The 15,460-nt window shown below is 45.9% G+C and overlaps 1 protein-coding gene across 1 annotated transcript; it reads right to left on the reverse strand.

Moving 5' to 3' along the window:
* Positions 1–690: 690 nt before the first annotated feature.
* LOC6044973 (mucin-5AC) lies at positions 691–11,783 on the reverse strand. The gene is given in 8 exon segments (XM_038250064.1): positions 691–8,115; positions 8,118–8,344; positions 8,496–9,573; positions 9,645–9,928; positions 10,341–10,792; positions 10,866–11,070; positions 11,135–11,444; positions 11,510–11,783. Coding segments are annotated over 7 exon segments (8,532 nt in total). The 5' UTR covers positions 11,392–11,444; positions 11,510–11,783; the 3' UTR covers positions 691–2,086.
* Between the last annotated feature and the right edge of the window lie 3,677 nt (positions 11,784–15,460).

Consider the following 15,460-nt stretch of genomic DNA (forward strand, 5'->3'; position numbering starts at 1 on the left):
GTCGAATTTTCATGTATTTTGTCAATAAATCGTTTGAATCAAAAAAATGTTGAAAAGTGTTACTTTTCTAAACAAGTGCTGAAAAGTGTTGCTATTCGATTCTGTTATTTTTGGTACAGCAAAGTAAGCTATTTCGTCGTTCAAGAATGACAGGAAAAGTAAGTAGTTTCACGACGGAATTGCAAAAAGTAAGTTTCGCAACGGAAAAATGTTTCGCAATTTTAACTCCTCACTGACAAATTCATCCAAGGGAAGAAATAGGGACCATAGTTGATTCTTGTTGTATTTTCGCATTTAACTTGGTTGCAAAAAGAACACCAAAACTGTTCAAATCTAGTCCAAAATCAGAAAGAAAAATGATCACAACTTTCCAGCATCAGCTTCCTCTATGACATAACCTCAACCTCGTGTATGGAAGAAAATTGGTCCCCATGATTTTGTCACTCAGATTCAAAATTTTTAAGTAAAAAAGAAATACTACTTACAGTTGGCGTTCTTTTCGTGGACGACTTCCCATTTGATGTTTTTTTTGTGGTGTAAAAATGAGATAATTCTTTGATGGTTTTTATGATGTTCTAGTATGTAAATGTTGTGTGTATGAAAAGTTTCACTGTTTCAGTAATATGGTTTTGTGTGTATGAAATTGTGGCTGATCTAAAGAAAAAAAGGTGTGTTTTAATTTTTCGATTGCTTGTTCCAGTGTTTTTCATACAAAACAGTGCTAACAGCGTATATATTCTGGATGTTGTTCGCCTCTTCTTCTCGGTGTGCGATCTCTGTCAATGCCAGTTTAAGTTACTAACTATTACTATGTACAAATTACTGTTTGTTTTGTGTGTTTGTGGTTCAAACGTTGGCAGTTTCTCCTAAATTCTAATAAATGTTATTTACACAAACGATGTCGTTTCTTCGACGTGTTTCTCTCTGTTTTAAAAGAAACAATTTGTCAGTTGCGATTATTTACCAATACTCATATCCAAGATGTGTTTAAAACTGTTGCTATCCCTACAAATCTAACTTCTAACTTGATATTAAAAATTACCTATCGTAGAGAATAAAACAGACACAGGTTTACACTGTCCCCTTTTTGCAAGTCTTTGGAACAGTATAAATTTAGAGTATTATGTCAGCAGTTAAACTATCTTTTTTCAGAATAAATAGATTTCGTGCCATGCGCTTACGTTTCTCTTCGCCGAATTACTTATAGACTAGCGTTACTTTTGATCTTAGCCTAAATCCATCGTGTTGGTTCACATGCTTTTCAGAGTCATCATTTTGTGCAGTAAAATATAGTTTCATACAGTTTTGGTGAATGATACACAATTGAGAGTAGATTGATTGGTTATTAGGAAAAAAAATGGTGTAGAGAAAACATCAACACGTGCATCCGCTTTGACGACGGTAGTGAGAGTGCATCAGGTGTGAGGTTATGTTTCCTTACGGAACGTGAGGCATGCATCAACACCACCAACCTGCAGCAGCGTATCGTAGTTTGCTGCCGCGGAACTCTTACATCTATGCGGGACACCGTTGCGCAGTGTGGTGAAAATGCTTCTGTTACCTTGTTACTTTGCCTACCTTGGTTAAGTTTGACGTTTCAAGGTAAACAAAGTAGAAGGTCACAAACTGTCAACTGAGTCATGTTCACCACATTGTGCTCAATTCTGAAAAAAATGACTTTCACCATGTTTTTTGTACCCCTCCATGAGTTGGTGGGGATTGATGTTAGAATAAATACCACTCACACATGGACCACACGCTCAAAATAGAGGAAAAACACATGACACAAAAGCAGATAATGTTTAGGATATGTTGGATACGGGATGGGGTGGAAACCAAGTACGGTTAAAATAAAAGGAAACAACAATAAATTAGTTATTTTCTATGGCATCTCGTTGTTCCTGGGGATTAATACACATAAAAACAGACAAAATTGGTTGTTGCTAGCTAGCAAGGGGAAGGAAATGCGTTTTTGTTCAGGCCAGTTCGTAAACCTGGTCCGGCGGGGTCCGGACTTGCCTTCGACGTGGAATTAATCACACAAAGCTCCTTCTTGAACCAGCGCGCGCGTACGAGAGTTCGCTAATTAACTGACCTCGCCAGCTCGCCGGAAGAAGTACGCCGGTATGCTACGCGGCTCGGTGATCCGTTGTTCTTCGCTTTCGCCGTTGTCGTTACTGCTGAGATCGCCAAGAATCTCGCGATCCAAGCTGGCCGCTTCCAGCGCCACCGGATCCGGGTCGCTGGTGAGCGCCCGCGTCAGCTCGTCATTGTCCAGCTCGGGTCGGTACACAGGCGAGAACTGTCGTTCCTGGCGCGTCTCACCGGACACCGCACGGGTGATAAAGTCCGGATGATACAGCGAGGACAGCGGAACGCTATACTTGTCATTCTTGCTCTCAATCTTGAGCTCGGCCGCGTCAAACTCGGGCTTTAGCACCGGAACCACGTACTTGATGTTAAAGTCCACCTTCGTTACCGGAGCTTCGGTCGTGGTAGTCGTGGTGGTTGTTGTGGACCGTGTTGTCGTTTTCGGCGACGGCTTAATCGTTGTGGCCTTGGAAGCAGCTGCCTTTGGCAGAGGCACAACCTGAATGTCCTTGGACTTTCGGTGCGACGAAGGACCTTCACCGGAGTTGGCGCGTAGTGTCAACGAAGGAACATACTTTCTATTGTTGTTTTGTACCCGTTGGGTGGAAGTGCTCGGAAGCGGTTCCGTTACCTGTTCAGTTGCGATGGCCGGTTCGTCCTCGCTTGAGTTTTCGTTCGTGTAAACAAAGTCTAGCTGAGGTCGGAAGACTGTCGTTTTGGGTCGTTTGGAGTACTTCTTCCGGAGCGTTTCCGTAGTCGAAACTATCACTGGTCTCACCCGCTCAGTAGTGCTGGTAGTAGGCGCTTCCGTAGTCGTGGTAGTTGACGTTTCCGGTTCCGGAGTTGTCGTCGTCGTCGTTGTTGTTGTGGTTGTTGTTGTTGTCGACTGAGTTGTAGTTGTAGTGGTGGGTTCGTCAGACGGCTCCTGGAACGAAAACTCGGCCGGAATCGTGTACTTGTGGACAATTTGCGTCGTCGATGAGGCTGGAGCCTCCGTCAAAGGTGTGGTTGTTGGCGCTTCCGTTGTCGTCGTTGTAGTTGTCGTGGTCGGTGCTAAGGCCTGAACCGGCACTGTCGTGGGCAACTCTTCGGTGTAATCTTCCGTTTCTTCGTCTTCCTCTTCATGGGCGGTACTCTCTTCGAAATCTATGCTTCGTTCCGTATCCGGCTTAACGGATGAAGTAGTTACCTGAGTATAGCGTTCCGTTTCCGCAATGAAGGGCGTTATTGTCACCAACTCCTCACGCTCGCGTTCTGTTGCTACAAAGTCTGCGCTTGAAATTCGTTCAATTTCCACCCGTGGTGCTACAGTCGTAGCGTCGTCGTCAAAGTACAGTTCAGTCGTCTGAAGCTCGGTTCGTGCCGTTTTTTCATCCTTGTCCGGATCGAACAATCCCTCCAGCGAAATTGTCGACGTTTCTTCGTTGAAAATGCTGTCGGCGAATACGTGTGTTTTGCTCTCCTTTTCCTTCGGATCGGTTTCCGTTTTGTTCTTCGGTTCCACCAGCCGAATTATGATCTTGCGGTTAATTTCACCCAGCTTTTGCATGACCGGGAACTCGTCCGGATTGCTGGTATTCTTCGTGTAGATCTCCACCACTCGGTGAATCTCGACCAATTTGTCTTGCGTTTTGTTCGTCGATGGCAGTTCAATCTCTTGCTCTTCCGTGCGATAGATCTCTGTGGACGACGGCATCGTCTCGCTTTCTTTATCAATTGAGAACACGTGATAGAGCGTCGTTGGTCGGACGGTGGTGGTGGATGTTCTACTACGTTCCTGCAATATATTGACATCATCAATATCGATATTATCATTTATGGTGTAAATTGTGTCTGCCGTATTGAGTGTGGTGTACAGAGTTTCATCGGATGCTGTGTAGTATTCGGTTGTAGTTCTGACTGTATTGATTGTATCTTCGTATGACGTGGTGTTCTCGATCTCATTCTCTGTATCGAGTGTGGTGGGTGTTGATGTTGGCTGTGATGGTGATTTCTGCTTTACTGGCAGCACCGAGAGTATAACCGGAGTTTGTGATTCTACACTCGGTAGTGTCGTCTCGGGTTGGATTAGATCCGAAGCTTGTTCGGTGGTTGTTAGTACTACTGCCGGGTTACGGTTAAACAACGACGAAAGGTTCGTTCGCGTGCGGCTGTTGCCAACGGGCAGTGAAATTGTGGTAAAGTTCGACTTTCTCGTCGGTGGCTTGCGTGGCTGATACCGTCTCGTTGGAGAAGCTCCCTGCTGTGAATCGTTGTTGACCCGCTGTGCTACAACCTTCTCTTCAACATCTCCGGATGCTCCTGGTGCGGTGGTAGAGCGCTGTCTTCCGAAAACTGGCTTCCTGGTTGTTAGTGTGAATCGTGGCCTAGCCGTAGTTACACTTCCGCTAGACGTGACACTTGCAGCCGTTCCATTACTGCTTGGTTTGTATCCACCAACGTTGCCAAACGGCCTTCTCGATCTTGTCGTTATTGCTCTAGCCGTTGTCGTTGATCCTTCCAGAGGCTGATTGTTCTTGAATATGAATCGCGTATTGCTTGCCGGAGCCGTTCTCGATCCTCCTGATCCGACAATTCTCGGCCCAGGCCGTCTGAAACCGGTAGCAACCTCAGCCGAGGTTCGTTCCCGCGATCGGCCACCCTGGTTCTCATCATCTACGTTATTGTTTCCACTTCCAACCGGGCCGAATAGACGTTTACCTTGCCGCTGAATCTCATTTTCATCGTCCTCAATCTCCCCACTGAACCTGTTCGTAACACCATCTCGTTCCTCTGACGACGATGGTCGTCGAATATCGCTATATCCGCGGGTACTCGCACCGTACCGTTCGGCGCTAGTTTCCTCCTCTAGCGTTGTTTTATCATCCGTTTCAAAGTCCGTGTATGCTTCCGTAGTAGTCGTTGTTGTTCTAGCAAACAGATTCGGTCTGCGTGGCAACAGTACCGAACTTCGGTTCCGATCAGTTGTCGGTTTCACTACCGTATTTGTACCCTTATCGAACGAATCTTCGAATGACTGTGGCCGTGGAGTTCGGCTTGCCGAGAAAGCTGGTCGCTTCCGAGTCGGCGTTAGTGTTCTGCTAGAGGAGCTTTCGCCATCATCCGAGTTAGCCGGAGCCGATGTCGTAGATCGTGCCGCAAGGTTTAATGCCGGTCTGCGGCGAGACGGTAAGAACGACTTTGCGGTTGAACTGGCAGGTTGCTCCTGCTCTTGATCTACCGATTGTCCAGTCGGTTCTTCAGTAGTTGATGTAGTTCGTGCACGCGCAACGGAGAACGATGGCCGATTCTTGTTGCGAGACGAAATGAACTTCTTCACCGTCGAAACTTCCGGGTTCTCCGTTGTGGTGGTTGAAACGCCAAACTTCTTCCGTGCCGCTCCAAACGATCGTGCTGGGCTACGACTAGGCACGACTTCTGACTCAATTTGCTGGTTGTCGTTGAAACGCTGCTGGATCGCCAGCGACGGTCGTCTCGAGTTTGTCGTGGTGAATTTACGTGTCGTGGTAAGCTTATTGATGCTTGCTTCGGTCGATGGTTCAGCGGTGACAATCGTGGACAGCAGTTCTGTAGTTTCTTCCGAATCGTTCGCTTCCCGCGAATCTGGAATTTCCTGGCGAAGCAGGTTGTCGCTACTTAGCACTTCGTTTGTGATAAACGTGGATTCGATTTCGTTGGAAACATCGGAAATTACGGTAGTAAAATCGGAGTTTCCGACCGCGCTATCCGGATAGGTTGGCTCAGCTGTGAAGGGTTCTTGAGTCGTTGTGGTTGCCGATCGACCAGCCGTAGTGGGAAGTTCCGTAGTGGTTGTGGTTGAGCGACCAATCTGCAGGCGCTGTCGTCGGGTAAGTGGCGAAGCTCGTGGGGTTTCAGCCGCAACTCGTTCCGTTGTCGATGGTCCAACAATAGGTCGTCGGCGTACGCCCAGACGACGTCTGGTGACGGTCGTCGAAATGCCCGGAGTTTTTTCGGTGATCTCATCGTTTTCGTTATCTACGACCGCTGGTGCACTTGATGTTGTTGATGGCGTTGGACGCGTACGTCTGGCAAATGGAGACGGTCTGCGGGATGGTTTGTCGGCCTCATCGTTTACGATTGCGTTCGGGGTAGGCGTTACGACAATCTTGCGGGATGGGAACTTGGATCTAAGGGTAGAAGCTTCATTTACAGCTTCGTTAACGGCTTCTGGAAGGCTAACTGTTGACGTACGGAAGCGTCCCGGACGGGTAGGGCGTGATCGTCCCGGGATGAAAGTTTTGTTGGTGTTGACCTCTGAAACAACTACCTTTAGAGTGGTATCGCTCGATTCCGTGGTCGATTGTGGAGAACTGGCACGACTTCTGAGCGTGCTGAGGAATTTGCGTTGGCCGGGAGTCGTTGTTTCAACTTCGGCTGTATTGACGTTGTATACCGTAGTGTACTCAGTAACGGTAGTTTCGGTACGTTCAGATGTTGGCAAATCTCGCTCCGTTGCCATTTCGTTGACATCTTCGGCTAGGCGGTTATCGATCGTGTCCTGCGTCCGACTACGCACCGCCGTCGGTCGTTCTTGTGCGATATTTGTAATTGGTGTATCGACCACAGTTCCTTTGGTGATCTTTGGTTCACTGTCTTGAATGCGACGTGCGTTTAGTTCGTTCCGGTTGCTGAATCCGTACTGGAGCGCCGTTCCTAGGGTGAGCAGAATACGTTCTTGCGTCTTAAACAGGTCTTCGTCGATTCCGGTGTGTGATTTGACCTGCAGATTAATCACTGGCGAGTCCGTTTCGATTTCCGGTTCCTCGGTAGTGGTGGTAGAGCGTGGTTCAACGCTGGATCTACCATTGTACAAGTTAAAGTTCACTCGCCTCAATGAAGCCCTAGCTGTTGATTGCTCAACAACTGGCTGCTCCGGGGTGGTGATTCGTTCGGTGGTACTACTAGGTACTTCCGGCACACGGCTGGAAGCACGGTTCAAAGAGAAACGATTGCGTGCAAAAGAATCCGAGGGTTGGCGACGTGACGACTGCAGAGTGACGCCAGTGGCCTGTGGCCCTTCGGTAGAAATCGAACTTGATGTTGATTCAGTAGAAGATCCGAACCGAACACGCCCACGAGAACCTCGTATACGTGTTGACGGCCGTGGACTCGGCTCGCTGCTGCCGAAGTCGCTAGAAGCGCCCAGAACTTCGTTGCTGCTGCTACTGCTAGGATTCGCGACAGCAGACGTGCCAGCAACACCGACTCTTCGTCTTGCTGTATATTCTAATCTTTGGTTGTTTGCGAAACTCACCTTAACCGAGCGAAGGGTAGTCGATTCTTCCGGCGCCGTCGTCGTCGTTGTAGCGCTGGTGGTGGTCACAGGACGACGCGTTGGTCGCGTACGTCGTACTGCTCCGCCGTAAGGGCGTTGGGTAGCAGTTTGAGTTGAGGTTATTTGACTATCAGAGTCTTGTTTATTAGTGACAACCTCTAGGGGACTAGTGGTAGTGGTGGTTTTCCTAGTTCTTGGTGGGAATTTGTAAATTGAGTTAAGCTGGTCATCGTTAGTACTGAACAGTTTTTCGCTAGTTGAGCTAACAAAGGTGGATGTAGATGGAGTTACGGTGGTCGTGAATGGGCCATCGTTACCGTTAAATGTCGTGAACGGTTGCGCGGTTGACTGCAGGAAACGGTCCTCATTGTCCTGTAGGCTTGGATTAACTCTAACACCATTAGAACCAACACTAGTAACTAGAACACTCGATTCCAACTCGCTAACACTACTACCAGTAACACTCTCACCTAGGTTTAGTATGGTGGTTACCTCGGAGGTCGGTTCGTTCTTGCTAAAATCTACCGTCACGGCGTCATCCGTTGTCAGGCCGTCGGCGTCCACAGTCGAAGGCTTACTTAAATCTAGTTCTGAAAAAGTGTCTGCCGGCCCATCCCGGTCGGGAAGTTCCGTCTGTAAGTCTGTATTGAGGTACTGTACAATGTTGCCAGTAGTGGTTGTTGTTGTGGTTGTGGTGGGAACAGTCTGCGGCAGATCCGTAGCACCGGCGAGGGCGAAGCCTCGGTTGTGCCGCCGCTACGTTCTACGTTAGCATACTGTCGTGTACTGTACGTGATGAACTGTTCTGGTGCATCGGTAGTGGACGATGTAGTGTAAATGGTTTGATAATCTGTAGAGGGTACCAATAGTGACGAATCAGTGCCTACATCATCTTTCTCGCCTTCCTGCAGCCGATTGTACTGCACGGTAGCTCGGCGGCGTTCGATGGTATTGTATCTAAAAGAAAAATACAACAATTAGAACAGCTTTTGGTTTAGCATAGCAAATAGTTTATCGATTAATATCAAGTTGGACAAGCTCCACAACTTGATATTGATCCTCTATAAAGAGGTCATACACTTCTGCTGAAACGGAACATTCATCATACCTGCTAGGCACCCGTTCAACCTCATCGACACTCTCTTCGGTGGTGGTCGTCGTCTGACGGAACCTGTTCCTGTTCACGCTACTGTACTGCACCGGACTCGAAGCCACCTCCTCGTCCTCCTCTTCGTCATCTTCGACACTGTCGGCGGTGGTAGACGGTCGCTGGCGCTGTATGCTCACATACTTTGGACTCGTCGTTGGTCGTCTGGCGGTGGAGGTCGATGGTTGGTTTTCTTCCTCCTCAATTCCATCATCGTCGTAACGCTCATCCGCATCGTCCTCGGAACTTGCCTTTGTCGGGCGGGCTCGGTTAAGGGTGACGTACTTTGGTCGTTCCTTGAAAACTCCTTCGAACTCGGGCAGCTGTTCGATGCCGTCGTTCTGTGGCGCAACCCGACTGTTGGTGAACGCGTTTCCGTTACGTACAACCGAAGAGTACTTGTTCTCCGTTGCACCTGACTTGTCCGTCTGTGTGAAGGTCAACGCCGGTCGGAACTTTTGCAGATTGTTTCCTGCTCTGCTCAGCACTCGCTCGTACAAGCTCTTGCTAATAGTCGACGGAGTTGTTGAGACTTGATCCGCTTGGTTGCCTTTCAGTACAATCGATCCATCTTCCTGGGCCTGCAGTTGACGTTCAAGTTCTTCAATGCCACCCACCTTTTTGATCAGTGCGATCAGTTCCTTGATCACCTTTGGATCTTCCTCCGGCTGGACTTCATCTTGAACCTCTTCCGAATAGTCGAACTCAATCGGTGGTTCAGTGGTCGTGGTAGTTGTCAGAGCACGGTTGAAGAAACTGTTCCGGCTGGTGGCCGCCGTAACGCGGGACCTCGGTGTCGTTGTGGTCGTGGTGGTGGTTGTGCTAGTGGTTGTTGAAGTCGTCGTCGTCGTAGGTTCCGTCTTCGAGCAGGCCACGTTGCGAGCGTAATCACACGAATCCGCCAACTTGTTGAACACGAGCCCCGAAGGACACGTGAATTGATGCGCTACCAGACCCAAGGCTGGGGCGTCCAAACACCAGAAGTACTTTTTGCAGTCTCGCGGATGCGGGAAGAAACCTTCGTCGGTACACTTGAAGTCTAAAAAAAAAAAAACAAAACAAAAAAGTTTATCAATAACCTTCAAAAACAAACCCTGGAGGTCGACGAACCTGCTCCCGGATCCGGCGTTGTCGGTGGCTGTGGTGTCGTGGTACGTCCTCCAATGTATAGCGAACTGGACGTCGTTGTACTTGTACTAGTTGTAGTGGTGGCACGTGGCGTCGGGCGGGCATTCTTGCGGGCTGCGGCGCTCTTGAAGGACGACTTGATCTCGTTGTTGTTATCGGTCGTAAGCCGGTTTCTGCTGTTGGTGCTGCTGCTGGTGGCCGGTCGGCTGCGCGATCGCGATGGCTTCCGGGGACGGCTAGGAGCCGCAATGTCATTGGCGCCAACGCTGAGTTGGGGGGAAAGATGGAATGTTTAGTAAATTGAGCAAAATATGTAGAACATTTTTTTCAGATAAATTTACTCTTCTGTTGCTGTTATATATGTTAGGGTCTTAAAGATTGCAATTTAAATGTTTGAACTTTCGCTACACAGCAATTCCATTTGAAAAGAGCCGAAACCGAAAAAAAAGTTCTCCGATCAGGCTCAATTTTTTTTCTGGGGGTTCCTTAGTGCTGTTAATTATTTTAAAGCTTGATTGAGATATTTTTGACAAACAATTTTTTAGAGCCGGTTCCTTCCGGAATCGGTGCAATGAGTTGAAGTCGATTGGTACTTTAAGGGTCCAAGGTTGAACAATCATAATCATATCATAATTTCGTTTTGAACGGAAAATAACAAATTATCGAATATATACTCACTCAGTGCTAGCAAGCAGTGTTTCCTTGGCCGCCTCAATGATCGGGTACGGTCGCCCATGGCACGTTCCACGGAAATCATCGTTGTCGATCGACCAGAACATGATACCTCCCAGACCGTTCTCCGCCACGTATTTGGCCTTCTTACGGGCGATTTCCTCGTCGTCGTATCCCACCCACTGGTTGCCCTTGTATGCGTACGGTCCCATGGCGTTCGGATTTGGCTGTACAACGGTCCACTCGGGGTCGTCTTTAACGGCTGTGCAAATTTCATAATACGCCAGGTAACCCTTCTCGCGGGTGGCATCACCTTGCTCTCCGGGCCCGTCCGCGGGGGAACCGATCTCCGTGGCGTCCGGATTGTAGAGGGTGTACGAGCGACCATACGTGGGGATTCCCAGAACAAGCTTTTCCCGATCTGCTCCGGCGTTCAGGTAGAACTTGATGCTGTGATCCTATGAATATTGAAGTTTTAAAAAGAACATTAGTAGCAAGCCGATTCATTGCCAAGATCTCTCGTCTAGTTACAATGTTCAGTTCAGAGTCAAAATTGTACTCGGAAGGTTCCTCCAGAGGGTACAGCGGCGAGTGATGGTTGACTGCCGGTTCGTAAGCACTGTGGTAATCGTACGTCAGCAGATTGAACCAATCCAGGTACTTGTTCAGCTTGGCAACGTCGTAGCCCTTATCAATGTATTCGATACCAGCCGGTACGGCCATGGTCAGCAGAAGCCTGTGAGAAAAAGAATCATACATAAAATATTCCGATTTCCAAATCAGGTATACTGTGTGCAGACCTTGGTCGTCCCGTTTTCGACGACTCCCGATCGAACTCCTCGCGAAGTTCCTGCACCAGTTGAGCGTAATTTTCGCGATCCTTTGGCTTTGATCCATCCCGGAACGCCGGGTACTCCCAGTCGAGATCTAGCCCATCAAAGTGATTCTGTCGCAGGAATTTGATCGAGTTTTTCACGAACTGTGACCTCCGTTCAGCGTCCGCTACCAGTGGAGAAAATCTCGACGAACCCTCGTTCCATCCGCCGATGGCCAGCATCGTCTTCAGGTTCTTGTTGTAAGTCTTCAGGCCGGTGAACTTGGCAAAACCGCCTGTAGAAAAATGTAGATTTTATCAAGATGATCCTTATCGAAGCCCGAAACCCGCAAACACTCACCTTGCTCAATGTCCTGATACTTGTCATATGGCTTGAGGGTGTTCTCCTTGGTAAAGCCACCGAAGGAATAGATCAAATGCGTGCACAGGTACGGGTTGATATTCTGCGGGTTGAACTTGGCCGTACCCGGCCGGTACACGGACCAGTTTGTGTAGTAGCATACGACTCGCTGGTTGTTCTCTGCTGCCAACGCGCCGCCATTATGGCTTCCGATGGCACAAAGTGTCAGTATAGTTAGCAGAAGAAAGCACCATGTTGCCGCTCCTCGTTGAAGCTAAAAATGCAAAAAAACGATTATTAGCTTGGTTATTGGTTTCATAAAAATATACCGAGAAGGTCTTTGAACTTTACTTAAACAAAACTTCGACAAAGAATTTCACACCCTTAGCTCGAATATGTTCCTAAGACACAGAAAGGCTTGTTTTTGCAACTTTTGAATTATTAAAACACGTGTTGGTACAAAAATTTCCCTCCAGACGCAGCCGCATACCGAGGTGATGTAATTTTCGTTTGCCATTAGGCGTTATTATTTTTATTATATTGGCGGTGTGGGCAAGAAAAAAAAACACCAAAATCAATACCTGACTGTGCTTTGCATTTAACGAGCTGGTTCGCGGTTTATTGAAGGCTAATTTTTAGCTATGTATGATGCGAAACGATTTAATGAGCAGAAACAGGTCGAAAGAGTTACATACATGTTCAATTATACCGCTGTAAAACTTATGTATGGAACTCAATAATTGCTCGTAAATTTAAATTATTGTGATTATTCACAGCGAAAACCCAATGTGACAAAATAGAATAAACTCTTCTTAAAATCAGCCAATTTGTTTTGCCTTCATCACTGTGGTGAGGCTGCAATCTTGCCCCATAAAAATGAACCTTTTCAGAAAAAGACCACCTCAAAAACTGAACAACACGACAGCATTTGACTCGATTTGGGGTTCCAAATGTCGCTATTTCATTGTTTAAACTGTCGATAAGTTACTTTGATTGACAAAAATCCGCTTTTTATTTTTTTTGCATATTTCTTGTTTTAAAAGGACTTTTGAGCCGAACTGAAAAAAATCACCAATTTTCGACTTCCATTCAGTGGTTCATTTTAACAAAAAAAAATCTTGAAAAATCCTAGTATAGAAATTAGTTTTGTTCGATGCAAGCAATTAAGTATTAATGAAAAAGCCAATATCTCAGGAAGTAATAGTGCGATTATCAATAAAAAAACAACACTAGGTTGCCTAAAGTTTTTTGCTACCGTCAACAGGGGTGATATTGGGTCTGGGAGGTGAAATTGGGTCATACAAAAATGCCGAAATTTGTATGACCCAATCTCACCCCCAGACCCAATGTCACCCCTGTTGACGTTATTTCATGAGATGATTCGCGTTTGTCACAGAAATCCAGGAGATTATGAGGCATTTTTTTTTTACATAGAAAATCATTATATGTACAAACGTTTCAAATCACAAAATAACTGTTTGTCTAATTCCAAAAATCCAATCGTTTCTCGTAACTCACTCGACAACTCTCTCCAATCCACAGTGGTCCGAAACCGAAATCTAGCGTGACAAAATTGATAGCGGTCACACGTTAAGATTTAGAGTGTCTTCGGGACAAATGATCAGGGTCAATAGGGACATATTTTGGTATGGTGGACATTAGGGTGGTCCAAATTTTAGGGTGGTTCAAAATTTTTATATTGGCGGGATGACGAGATAGCGCTTGGGTGTTTTAATTTCTTTGTTCGCCCATAACTTTTGATAGAATTGACCAAAATTCGATTTCCATGAACAAAACTGTTCATTTTGACAAGCTCTACAATTGTCTAGAAGGGCTCAAAAATGTACAAAATGATCTAGTGGTTGTAAAAGAAGAAACAAGTTTTTACTGAAATATTTCAGGAATCAACAAAATAATTAAATTTATTCCTGAAATATTTCAGTAAAAACTTGTTTCTTCTTTTACGACCACTAGATCATTTTGTACATTTTTGAGCCCTTCTAGACAATTGTAGAAATTGTCAAAATGAACATTTTTGTTCATGGAAATCGAATATTGGTCAATTCTATCAAAAGTTATGGGGAAAAAACGATTTAAAAATGCTCATTTTTAAATTAAGAATAAATGAGTTAAACAAAAAAGACCTCCGAGATAATTTCAGCAAATGTACTCTAGAATGTGTACTTTCAGATGCTTTGAAGAGCGAGGTCAAACTCCACCACCTTTTCGAGTTATTCACATTTCGAAATGGCGTCTTTTTCGTCGTATTTTGGCTATAACTTTCGTTTAAAAGGTCCGATTTTCGCTCTCTTGGAAGTTAAATGTGTGCTTTAAAAAGTTCTTCAAATGTCTAGAAGACACCAACTCGCTACGACATAAGCCTGAGTTGATAAATTAAAAAAAAACTCATTTTTTCATAAACACCTCAACCTAAATTACAAAAATAGCTCTAGAAACTTCCCGTTTGAAGATAGAGCTTTGTGCCCTTTAGCAAAGTTGCTCAGAATGGTGTTCGCTATCTCGTCATCCCGCCAATATAAAAATTCTGAACCACCCTAAAATTTGGACCACCCTAATGTCCACCATACCAAAAGATGTTCCTATTGACCCTGATCATTTGTCCCGAAGACACCAAAGCTCTAAATCTTAACGTGTGGACGCTATCAATTTTGTCACGCTAGATTTCGGTTTCGACCACTGTGCAATCCAAAATGAACCAAACAACAGTAATCAACAAATATAGGAGGGTCACCCGACATGCCCATTTGTAAAATTTAAATCGATTCATACATAAACACACCGATTAACTAATCGAGCATTAGCAGCACACTAACTGTACAATCGTATTCAAACACGCGGCAATCGACCTATTACTACATCATCATGACAACAACAACACCTCAGCATGGCAGCATGATTTAGGGGAGGAGGGGGCTCTCCATAAAACCACCAAATTCAGTAGGTATTTGAACTGGGCATAGCCTTTAATAGCCTCCTGGCCTGCCGCAATTGAAGAAAGAGAAAAAAAGTTGCCTTATCATTGTTTAGGCCAAAGTGGTCAGTCGGTGGTGTTGACCATTACTTCACCGTGCCGCGGCGCGACGTCCCAACAAGGCCCGGCGGTTAATGGCCCCGTGGTCGATCCGTCCGTCCGTCCCGTACTTTGGCTGACCGACTGACCGACAGACCTAAAGATAATGGTAATGTGTGTGTAAGTGTGCGGCGGATTTATGTGGTAACTTGGCCAAAAATATCACAGCGTCAACCGGGAATGTCAAGCAATATGACGACGACGGCTTTGTAGTCAGAATTTGAGCCAAACGGGGTGGTTGGGCAATGCTCCATTAGGGTGTAATATCAAAATCGATTTTCCAGCACAGCACTTTTTCAGTTCCTTTTGGGGTCCTAAACAACTCCCCAAAGTTTGGACCGGTTTATATTGCGCAAAGCGATTTATTTCATATATTTGTATGAAACCATTTTTTTGAATTATGATATTTATCAAATCCACGTTTCATGAATAAAATCGGACTCATATGGATGCTCTGAATGTGCTCTAGAACTTTGCCGAAGTATGGTGCCAGCTTGCTCCTGAAAGAAGATATAGCGTCCTCAAAACTCGTCTAAAAACGTGATTTTCGAGCAAAAACACGTTTAGACGAGTTTTGAAACACGTTGTATCTTTTTACTAAGCTAGCAACCATACTCTTCGGGAAAGTTGTAGAGGACTTCCAAACATCCAAATATGAGTCAGGTTTTGATATAATATGAAACGTGGATTTGATAAATACCAAAATCCAAAAATGGTTTTCCCATACAATTTATATGGAAAATTGAATCGCTTTGCGCCAAGTGAGGACTAAACCAATCGGTCCCAAACTTTGGGGAGTTGTTTAGGACCCCAGAAGGAACTAAAAAAGTGCTGTGCTCACTAAATTTGAACAACTTTAT

The sequence above is a fragment of the Culex quinquefasciatus genome, chromosome 1 (genome assembly GCF_015732765.1).
Source record: "Culex quinquefasciatus strain JHB chromosome 1, VPISU_Cqui_1.0_pri_paternal, whole genome shotgun sequence".
Taxonomy (NCBI): domain Eukaryota; kingdom Metazoa; phylum Arthropoda; class Insecta; order Diptera; family Culicidae; genus Culex; species Culex quinquefasciatus.